Source organism: Capsicum annuum, chromosome 9 (assembly GCF_002878395.1).
Source record: "Capsicum annuum cultivar UCD-10X-F1 chromosome 9, UCD10Xv1.1, whole genome shotgun sequence".
NCBI lineage: Eukaryota > Viridiplantae > Streptophyta > Magnoliopsida > Solanales > Solanaceae > Capsicum > Capsicum annuum.
In genome coordinates, this window is record NC_061119.1 from 210,475,683 (window position 1) to 210,486,989 (window position 11,307).

Here is an 11,307-nt window from a genome sequence, read left to right on the forward strand (position 1 = left end):
TCACCACTCACATGTTTGCAAGGAGAGAACTTGTACGCAATGCAAAATAATTGATGACCAGCTATTGCATGTTAGATCCACTCAGAGGTTGCTGAAATTTTGATTATAAGCCTATGTCATGCATTAGTTCTGATGGGCTTAAATTGTGATTCCAAGAATTGAGGCTAAAACCAACGTTGAAGTTTACGGGTACAGAGAAGCTCTGCTGAATTGATTGACTTGTGGGAGCACTGAAGTGTTGGCTCTCTTATCCGTTGTTTTCAGAATGGATTCTTCGCAACTGGATTTGCTTTCCAAATTTTTTCCTGATATTTCTTTACTTGAGCCGAGGGTCTATGGGAAACGGTCTCTCTACCTTCACAAGGTAGGAGTAAGGCTGGTACAGGCCTCCCCAGACCCCACCTTGTTTGTTGTTGTTGGGCACTGAGGTTCTTATAAGTGAACTAGATGAACATGGAAAATGCAGAAGTTAGTGAATGAGGGGTAAGTGTAGGAATTTTGAGGAAACTGACTTTAGGCGCGCCTGGGAAAGGATATCTTCCTTCAAGATATTTTATGTGTTCTGTCAAAATCATTCACAAACTCTCAGCAATTTTGCATTGTCTTACTGTTCTAAATTTGGAAATACAATGTCCTAACAACTGGAAAAAAGGGATCAAAGAGCCATTTTGTCACTTTTGTGCCATTCCTTCAATGTTCAATAATATTCTTGATGTTAACCACTGCACTCCTTTTGTCTGCTTGGCAGCGACTCAGCTTCTTCTAGCTTTTCACCAATTGTTGCTAGTAAATGCTGACACCTTCTCATTGTGTTTTTATAATGTTTATTGTTTCCACTTTGGTTGAGCAGTATAATCACATATCTGAAGCCTTTTCACGTGCTCTATTCCAGTATTGGGTTTGTATCAAAAAAATCTGTGTTATGTATTCTGTCAGCTCAGTCATTACAAGCTTTCATTCTTTGGTAGATTAGCATGTCGAGTGTTTCAAAGATATCTGTTTTTGCTCCATCATGTCCATCAGGAGATTATTAGTTTAGTGGTGCAGAATCAACTACCTTATTGAGTTTCTGTTGTTCCCTTGTTCTGCCTTAAAAACATTCTTTCAAAGTTGTCTGTTCTTATATATTGGATGATCTTCACAGAATGAGTATGTGCAATCAGATCAGCAAGCATTTTACTACTTGGAGAAGGCTGTTGACCAGGTGTGTACTCTATTAGTGACGTTGAAGTTATTTTGCATGAGTGCCCTAAATTTCTTGCGATTTTTTTTCCAGTTGCATCCAGGTGCACTTTACCTCTTAGGTGCTGTGTATCTTACTGGGGATTGCGTGAAAAAGGATGTCGGTTCTGCGTTGTGGTGCTTCCATAGAGCATCTCAGAAGGTACCGTGTGTTTTTACTGCTTGTTGAATGCAACTAATCAGTACATATGGGTCTAACTATGTAATGACAAATTATATGCTGTAGTGAAAGACGTTTTTCATATTAAACTTAATAGGAAAATTGGATTTTCAACTTACTGGATTTGGACATTTTGGGAAGCATATCGCGTTAACAAGCTGTGATTGGCGTAATTTGGCTCCACATTGTAGAAAATTGTGCTACTAGCGAATAAGTCGAGCCTATCTACAATTATCCCCACCTAATTTTCTTTGTTTGAATGTAGGGTCATGCTGGAGCAGCTATAGCTTATGGATCCCTTCTGCTCACAGGTAGACTGTCCGCTCTTATTATCCCTTTTGAGAAAGGTAACTGTTTATATATGTCATCAGCACGGAGGTCGTGCGGGAAAAAAAAGGACAAGTGTGTGTGCAGGGATTCTATAACATCTAACAGTGAGACTGTCCCCTCTTGTTATAAACTTAGCTGGGTGCCACTTCCATCTTATTTTGGTCTCTCTTGTTGTTAACTTAATGAGGTTCCTAATTAATATCACCACATAACATTTGTCAACCGGTGAAGGAAGAGGTATCAAGAACTTATCATTATTGCACAGAAATTCTTTTGAGCGTAGAGAGACAAAATGATATACTGCCAGTTTAAATGTTACCAATTATCAAAAAAAAAAAAAAAAGATATACTGCCAGTTTAGGTATATATTTCGGGCACATCGGGTCTTTGCAGTTAGGGTACGATGATGTGCATTGGGGCTTTGGGTTCGGGGTTAGGAATGACGAGGGAGCTGCTCTCTTGGAGTTTGTGAGGGCCTTTGGATTGATGGTAGTGAATTCCAGCTTTTCGAAGAAGGAAGAGCATTTGGTTACTTTCCGTAGTAGGGTAGCCAAGACCCAGATTGACTTTCTGCTTCTTAGGAAGGAAGATAGAGCTTTGTGCAAGGATTGTAAGGTAATCCCGAGTGAGAATCTTGCGACCCTGCATAGACTCCTAGTGATGGACTTGGCTATCAAGAAGGGCAAGTTGAGGCGGGGTGGGAAGGGTCGTCTTAGAGTTAGGTGGGGCAGTCTGACTCCGGATAGTGCTTTAGAGATAGGGGCGAAGTTGGAGGCGAAGGGGGTGTGGGAGTATGGGGGATGTGGATAGTATGTGGGATAGAGCTGTTGGTTGCATCGGGGAGTCTGCTAGGGAGGTGTTGGGTGTTTTGAGGGGTTGGTCTGGCCGGTTTCAGGGGGATTGGTGGTGGAATGAAGATGTTAAGAAGAAGGTGGAGTCAAAGAAGGCGGCTTACGGTAAGTTGGTTGAGAGTAAGGATGAAGAAGAGAAGCGGGTGAGCAGGGAGGAGTACAAGTTAGCTAAAAAGGAAGCTAAGCTAGCAGTTACGGCTGCTAAGACAACAACTTTTGAGAGTTTGTATAAGGGGTTAAAGGAGAAAGGTGGGGAGAAGAGGTTGTTTAGGTTGGCCAAGGTTAGGGAGAGGAAGGGTCATGATCTGGACCAGGTGAAGTGTATTAAGGCGGAGGATGACAGAGTTTTGGTGGAAGACGCCCTCATTAAGAAAAATGGAAGTCGTATTTTCATAGGCTCTTGAATGATGAAGAGGATAGAGGTGTTGTGTTAGGGGAGTTGGAGCTTTGCGGGGAGTGTCGCGACTTTGGCTTTTGTCGGCGTTTTAAGGTAGAGGAAGTTAGTGAGGCTATTCGCAAGATGCGAAGGGGCAGGGCGACGGGGCCCGATGAGATTCTGGTAGATTTTTGGAAGTTCTCTGGCGGGGCAGGGTTAAGGTGGTTGACCAACTTGTTTAACAATATTTTCAAGTCAGCAAAGGTGCCTGAGGCGTGAAGATGGAGCGCGATGATTCCCTTATATAAGAACAAGAGTGACATTCAGAGTTGCAATAACTATCGGGGTATTAAGTTGTTGAGTCACACGATGAAGATTTGGGAGAGGGTGGTGGAGCGGAGGTTGAGGAAGATTGTGCCTATTTCGGAGAATCAATTTGGTTTTATGCCTGGTCGCTCCACGACTGAGGCAATTCATCTTGTGCGGAGACTGGTAGAGCAGTATAGAGAGAGGAAGAGGGATCTTCACATGGTGTTTATTGACTTGGAAAAGGCATATGACAAGGTCCTTAGGGAGGTTCTTTGGAGATGCTTGGAGGCCAGAGGGGTCCTGGTGTCGTACATCATAGCGATTAAGAACATGTATGAGGGGGCGAAGACTCGGGTAAGGACTGTGGGAGGAGATTCTGAACATTTCTCGGTCTTAATAGGGGGGATCAACTCTTAGTCCGTTTTTATTCGCTTTGGTGATGGATGTGTTGAAGCAGAATATACAAGACGTGGTGCCTTGGTGTGTGCTTTTCGCAGATATAGTTTTGATTGATGAGTCGCGACAAGGGGTTAGTGATAAGATTGAGGTTTGGAGACAAACCCTGGAGTCTTAAAGGTTTCCGGTTGAACAGGAGCAAGACGGAGTACTTGAAATGCAAGTTTAGTAACTCGAGGCACGAGGAGGAGGTGGTAGTGAAGTTGGATTCTCAGGTGGTTTGCAAGAGGGATAGTTTTAAGTATCTCGGGTTTATGATTCAGGGGAATGAACAGATAGATGAGGATGTCTCTCACCGTATTGGGGCTGGTTGGATGAAATGGAGGCTCGCTTCAGGTATTTTATGCGATAAGAAGGTGCCCCACAAGCTAAAAGACAAATTCTGTAGAATTGCAATCCAACCTTCTATGTTGTAAGCGGAGTGTTGGCCGGTTAAGAATTCTCATATCCAGAAGTTGAAAGTGGCGGAAATGAGGATGTTGTGTTGGATGTGTGGTTTCACAAGGGCTGACAGGGTTAGGAATGATATTACTCGGGAGAAGTAGGAGTGGTATCTGTGGAGGAAAAAATGAGGGAAGTGAGGTTGAGATGGTTTGGTCATGTGATGAGGAGGGGTACAGATGCCCCAATTCGTAGGAGTGAGAGGTTGGCCTTGGAAGGTTTCAAGCGGGGTAGGGGTAGACCGAAGAAATGCTGGAGAGAAGTGATTAAGAGTGACATGGAGCAGTTACAGTTGACTAAGGACATGACCCTGGATAGGAAGGTATGGAGGAAAAACATTAGGATAGAGGGCTAAGGGTGTGGATGAGTCGTAGCCAGTAGCCAGTAATTAGGTGGACTTTGGTATTCTTTGTTTGACAATGTATAATCTTCTGTGGATGTCGTACCTATGTTATTTTATCACGTTCCTTGCTTTTGATGCTTTTGTATACTGTCTTTAATCTTGAGCCGAGGGTCTATCGAAAACAGCCTCTACCTCTTTAGAGGTAGTGGTATGGACTGCGTACACTCTACCCTCCCCAGACTCCACTTTGTGGGAATATACTGGGTTTGTTGTTGTTGTTGTTGTTGTTATGTATATATTTGACTTTTTGTTCTCATTAAATTAAGATTCTCAATTTCATGTGTCATTATTCAGGTGTGGAACTTCCAGAATCAATAACAAGATTTTATGTGAAAAGGGGGCCGTCAAGCAGAATATCTAGGAGGAATGGAGTTGATCCTGACTTTAATCCGATTGAGCTGGCCAGAGAACAATTTGAAATTGCTGCAAAAGCAGGATGCGACCTTGGATTTAGATGGTTACAAAGACTTGATGAGGAAGTGAAACGTCTGCAGTCTTCTTAGTTCACAAATATCTGAGACTCTAAAGAGTCGATTAATGTGTACCTACAAGGGTACGTTCAGAGCACTAAGCTGTTGAACATTATTACATTTGTAAATCTTGTTTTTGCACGCCATTTCTCTTCTTGAGGAGTGCTATATCTGATTAAATATGTGTTATGTATATATAAATATATGTGTGTGCACGTGCGAAATTTTTATATGTTTGAACTGTTTGCTGCTGTTCTGAGACAATTATCAGTTCTTCTCTGAAGCTGAAGTTGGCTCCTTTTAGTATGGTTTCAGATATGCTACTGAGGTTTATGCCCCCCATTTTGATCATTTGAATCTTCTTCTTCTTGTTGGGTGTGTGGTAGGGTCGGTGCTCGAGATTAATTTAAACTTTTGTCAACATTACAAGGGTTAATCTTTGTTAAACGTGTGGTCACATTTATGCTTTGCAGTTTGCACAAAGATGGATTTCTGTTTAGTAATTGAACGCTGAATTAATATACGTGGAAAATGCTTGTAACTATATATCTGATTTAAGACATCTCTTATTCTTCCATTTTAGATTGATATTGTGCTGGGAAAGAGTGATAATGTGATGATGATGAGCCGATGGTTGCTGCAGCTGAGATATCTGTGGAATGATGAGGATCATGAGTTACGAGCAAGCTGATTTTTCTTCGTTTATTAGTTATTTGTCCTTAATTAGGAAAAAAAGTTGAATGTTTGCTGCAGCTTTTTGGTTAATGAAGGGATCGGTTAGAACTTGTTAGGAACATCGTCTCATCTTTTAGGAATGTCTTGTTGCTTAAAATCTTTTGCCTTTTTGCTGAATGTATATGGCTTGATCATGACACGTTGAAAAGTGAATAAGAGAAGATTGCTTGTTCGTCTTAAATCTCGTGTCTTCTATTTCTGTTTACCTTATGAAGTTGGCGATTGCCTTTGGATTGATCTGCACAAAGCCAGGTACAACTCTCGGGATTGTTACGAACCTTAAGGAGTTGTTTGGTGTGAGGTATAGAATATAATAGTCTCGGTATAAAATGTAGGATTATTTTATCTTGCATTTAGTTGGAGGTATAACTTAGTCCCAGGATTATTTATCCAACCATTTATAGCATAGTGATGGGATAAGTTGGAATAACTAATCCCGAAATTAATTTTTCCGGGATAACTCTCTCCCAACCCAACGACCTCTAAGAGTGTGTGGCCATTGTCACCAAGTCATGAAGCTGATGTCGAAGATATTTAACAGTGGGATCATCACATGAGATAGGAATTGATTTTACCGCTTCGACTCTCCAAAAATGCGACTGTACCCATGTCGGATCTTGAAAAAGTGTATTACTTTTGAAGGATCCGACACACCTGTTTGCATTTTTGAAGAGTCCGAGCAACATAGACGGCTCTTGCTCATGCATAGACTCTCTTTCTCCCACCCCTCAATTTCAAGATTGGACCTTTATCAAGTTAGCTTGTAGTTAGAACAACAAAACAATGACACTATCTTTCTCAAACCCCTTAACTTCACCTATCACTATCCTCCACTTTCTCCCAAACTCAAACCCCCCTTACAAATACCTCCAAACACACCCATCTTTTTCCCTCTTATCCAAATGCCAAAACATGGAAGATTTCAAGAAAGTGCATTCCCATTTCATCAAATTTGGTTTACACAATACCCAATTTGCACTAAGCAAATTACTTGAATTTTGTGTTACTAATCCTTATGGTGACTTATCATATGCATTATCAATCTTTAATACTGCTCAAGACCCTAATCACATTATGTATAACATGATAATTAGAGGTTATTCATTGAGTGAATCACCTAATTTAGCTATTGATTTCTATGAAAGAATGCTTTTTTCAGGTAATCAACCGAACTCGTATACGTTCCCGTTTATTTTGAAATCTTGTGGGAAAATAATGGACACCCAGATGGGAAAAATGATTCATGGACATGTTTTTAAGGTTGGATTGATGTGTGATGTTTATGTACATGCTTCATTAATCAATATGTATGCACAAAATGGTGAAATGGATGATGCAAGGTTGGTGTTTGATAAAAGTTCTCAAAGAGATGTTGTGTCGTTCACCGCGTTGATTAATGGGTACGCGTTGAAGGGTCGTGTTGGTGATGCTCGTGAACTTTTTGATAAAATGCCTGTGAGAGATGTTGTTTCGTGGAATGCAATGATTTCGGGGTATGTTCAGGTGGGGCGGTTTGAGGAGGCGTTGGTGCTGTTTGAAGAGATGAGGAATGTGAATGTGACACCTTCGGTGAGCACGTTGTTGAGTGTTCTCTCTGCTTGTGCTCGTGTAGGCGAACTTAAATTGGGGAATTGGCTGAGGTCATGGATTGATGATCATGGACTTGGGGCGAATATTCGTCTTGTTAATGCACTTATTGATATGTATGCTAAATGTGGCGATGTTCAGACGGCAAGAATGTTATTCGAGGATTTAGTGGAGAAAGATCTCGTGTCGTGGAATGTTATGATTGGGGGTTATACACATACGGGCAATTATAAAGAAACGCTAGCTGTTTTTCATCGAATGCAGCAAGAAAATATGGATCCTAATGATGTTACTTTGTTGAGCATCCTTCCAGCTTGTGGACATTTAGGTGCTCTGGATCTTGGAAAGTGGATACATGCTTATATTGGCAAGCATTATCAACACTTACAGAACACTTCTCTGTGGAATAGTCTGATAAATATGTATACGAAATGTGGAGCCATCGTGGCAGCAAAACAAGTCTTTCAGGGAATGAAAAGTAAAACTTTAGCTTCTTATAATGTGATGATTTCCGGGCTAGCAATGCACGGGAATGCATATGAAGCTCTGGAGCTTTTCCGGAAAATGACAGAAGAAGGAATGAAACCGGATGATATCACATTCGTTAGTGTTTTATCAGCAATTAATCACTCTGGTTTAGTTGATCTTGGTCGAGAATATTTTAATACTATGATTCAAAGCTACAAGTTTACACCAAAGTTGCAGCATTATGGATGTATGATTGACCTTCTAGGGCGAGCAGGAAAATTCGATGAAGCAATGGCTATGATCGAAAGCATGGAGATAAAACCGGATGGTGCGATATGGGGTTCCTTGCTAGGGTCTTGTAGAATCCACAAGAATCTTGAGTTGGGTGAATATGCTGCCAAGAACCTATTTGAACTGGAACCCGAAAATCCTGGTGCTTATGTACTCTTATCCAACATCTATGCTGGTGCTAGAAAATGGGACAAAGTAGCACTAATAAGAACTTTCTTAAATGATCAAGGAATGAAGAAAGTTCCTGGTTGTACCTCCATTGAGATTGATAGAGTAGTCCATGAGTTTCTTGCTAGTGATATAGCACATCCGCGGAGCAACGAGATATATAAAATGTTGGATGAAGTGGATAGGCTTTTGGAAATGGCTGGCCATGTTCCAGATACATCAGAAGTACATTTTGAAATGGATGAGGAGTGGAAGGAAGAAAAACTAAATCAACACAGCGAGAAGTTGGCGATTGCCTTTGGATTGATCAGTACAAAGCCAGGGACAACTCTCAGGATTGTTAAGAACCTTAGAGTTTGTGGCAATTGTCATGTAGCTACGAAGCTGATATCGAAGATATTTAATAGGGAGATCATTGCAAGAGATAGGAATCGATTTCACCATTTCAAGGACGGTTCTTGCTCGTGCTTGGACTATTGGTGAATCAATGCTCCAATGGTAAGATATAAATCTTGCACATCTTCTGTAAACTCCTTTGATAGACTCAAAACACTGCAACAGTGGTTGGTAAACTTTAACAAAAGAAGCTAAGCACTGTTTGAGAAAAGCTAACTTCATTATATATTCACAACAATGTTAATGTTGGTAATACATAGACCGAATGACATCATCTTGTACTCTATCCCCCCCGGTAATACTTGAACAAGGATTACAGTAATGTTGATATTAGATATTCTTTTAGTGCTAAACTAAAATACTTAAAAAGAGTTTAGTGATTTAATTGTGAGCCTCAATTAGGCCTGTTAATTGAGTTTTGCCTAGCAGTTTCGAGAAGAGTCTTGTCAGCTACAACAAAATATGCCATCACAGCAGCTGCGGATACAATGAGTGCTTTAGCAGTTGAATTCAGATAGGTTCTTGCCCATGGTAACATCTTCCCACAAGCAAACTGCATACATATTTCATCAACATTTGACCAGATATTACAACACATGAATATATTGTGTTTGGTACGACGAAAAATGATCTCCAAATAGAAAAAATAACTACATTTTCTTGTGTTTGGAAACCATTTTCCACCAAAAGAAGGAAAATGGTGCTATTTTGGGGAGAAAAGTCATTTCTTTTACTTCATCTTTGCTATTTTAACCAACTATTATCAATCTTTTTATACCCCATGGTACAAAAGCACTAAATCTTGAAATATATATAAAGTATGAAACCTACTGATTTACCTAGTTTAGCCTAATAGTTGCTTATAAGTGAAATTGGCTGTCTAACGTGTTTAAACAATGCTAAAACAGTAAGTAAATGAAACAGTGATTTTTCAGGTGGAAAACACCCGGCTAAAAAAGGTGTGAAAAATCACGATATATACCCCTACAGGATTTCACCCCCTTCACTAAAACACTTTGAGCCTCAACAACAACAAATTACAGGACTCTTGTTGTGAAAAAAGCTAAAGACGATTTTTTGAAATAACATATTTTTCTAGAATGTTCTAGTATAGATACTTAGATAATTATCTTGAAGAATTATCTAGATGTTCTCAAGTATTGTTGAGGATAAATTTTGCTAGAATATTCTTGTAGATGTATCTAGAAGAATTTCTAGAACCATTCATAGACTAGAATAAATAGGGATGAGTCTTGTACATTTGTAACCAACCCAAAAACAATCCAATTCAAGAAGTCTTCTTCCATAACAAAGCCTCTTCTTTCATAGCTTCCTCTTCTTTAGTTGAATCTTTCGATCTTAGTTAACAATCTTGGGCTAACAGAAGGTCTCTCTAATTACACATTTCTTCTACTATTCTCTACATGGTATTAGAGCCAAAGTCGTTGATTGATTGTGTTTATTTCAAGATCGGGTTTGTGATCGATTCAACTTGTTTGTCCTAATGGATTTAAGCGATTGCGTTAATGGACTGGGAATGGAGTTGTTGAAACAGTCTAATTACAAGGTATGGAAAACTTGTATGGAATCATACCTTGTGGGCGAGGATTTGTGGGATGTTGTTAACGGGAGTAACACAAGTACTCAGAACAATGAACTGAAGAATAGTAGTGCTTACAAGAAGTGGAAGCAGATTAATGCGAAGGAAGAGTTCATTCTGAAGAGGTCTATCTCCTCCAGTTTATTTGACCATATCATAAGGTGTAAATCATCTCATGAAATATGGAGGACCCTCGATCAGTTTTTTAATAACAAAAATGAAGCTCGACTACAAATATTGGAGAATGAATTGGTGAACATCAGTCAAGATAATCTTTCTGTTGCCGAGTACTTTTTAAAGATTAAGAACTTATGTTCTAAGATTTCCTTATTAAATTCGGATGAGGCTATTTCTGAAGCACGAATAAGAAAAATTATCATTTGTGGTTTGAAATCAGAATATATTCCCTTTATGACATCAATTCAGGGATCGGTCCAACAACCATCCCTGAAGGAATTTGAAAAGTTGTTGTCATCACAAGAGTTACTAGCCAAACAATTGACTAGTAAATTTGTCAAAGAAAGGGAGGGAAATGCTCTTGTAGTAACAAGAGGAATGTTAAAGAAAAAAATAAGAGATATGCCTCACTCTCGATCCTCAAATTTCCATTCAAGTTCAACTAAAAAGAAGGAAGAGTTTTATGACAGTTATGGTGAAAAGCCTTTTTGGTGTTATCGATGTGGTAAAATCGGACACATAAGGAGATATTGTCGAGCCACAGAGAGCAACATGGATCAAGCTGAAAAAGTCGTTGACGAAAAAGAAGACTGGGGAAGGTGCTTGGTAGCTGAGAGTCTCGAGCAATAGATGCATTGACTTCTATCAATTTTGAAAGAGACTTGATCATGAATTCAGAATATAATACAATCTATCACGTGGAGAAGGACGACACTAATTTCATCAACAAGAAGCAAGGAAAATTTGAAGATATTCAAATTGATGATATGGTAACTTCTATAACGGAAATTAATGAAGTATAACCTAGAAATAAAAGTCTGTACAGAAGGATGTTGAAGAAGATTTT

General features: G+C 39.6%; 2 protein-coding genes across 5 annotated transcripts in view; both read left to right on the forward strand.

Moving 5' to 3' along the window:
• The window catches only part of LOC107848181, a 15,156-nt gene extending 9,202 nt beyond the window's left edge, over positions 1 to 5,954 (forward strand). For 2 of the 4 annotated variants that reach the window (XR_001667894.2, XR_001667896.2), the window contains 5 exons: positions 1,145 to 1,204; positions 1,277 to 1,384; positions 1,668 to 1,713; positions 4,863 to 5,121; positions 5,622 to 5,954. Coding sequence is in view for 2 of the 4 variants with exons in the window: in XM_016692884.2 (XP_016548370.1) it covers positions 1,145 to 1,204; positions 1,277 to 1,384; positions 1,668 to 1,713; positions 4,863 to 5,071 (423 nt within the window). In the remaining 2 variants the exon portion in view is untranslated. Of the gene's footprint in view, positions 1 to 1,144; positions 1,205 to 1,276; positions 1,385 to 1,667; positions 1,714 to 4,862; positions 5,387 to 5,621 lie in introns of those variants that run through there. The other 2 variants (XM_016692884.2, XM_047396506.1) reach the window with 1 other exon arrangement.
• Positions 5,955 to 6,236: 282 nt separating this feature from the next.
• LOC107848479 (pentatricopeptide repeat-containing protein At1g08070, chloroplastic) lies at positions 6,237 to 9,257 on the forward strand. Its single transcript, XM_016693256.2, has 2 exons — positions 6,237 to 8,785; positions 9,113 to 9,257. The coding sequence occupies exon 1, from the start codon at positions 6,557 to 6,559 to the stop codon at positions 8,768 to 8,770; it is 2,214 nt and encodes a 737-aa protein (XP_016548742.2). The 5' UTR covers positions 6,237 to 6,556; the 3' UTR covers positions 8,771 to 8,785; positions 9,113 to 9,257.
• The last annotated feature ends 2,050 nt before the right edge of the window (positions 9,258 to 11,307 follow it).

What these genes read in the sequence shown, in the direction of transcription:
- LOC107848479 (XM_016693256.2), top strand. Translation starts at nt 6,557, where the DNA reads ATGACACTATCTTTCTCAAACCCCTTAACTTCACCTATCACTATCCTC.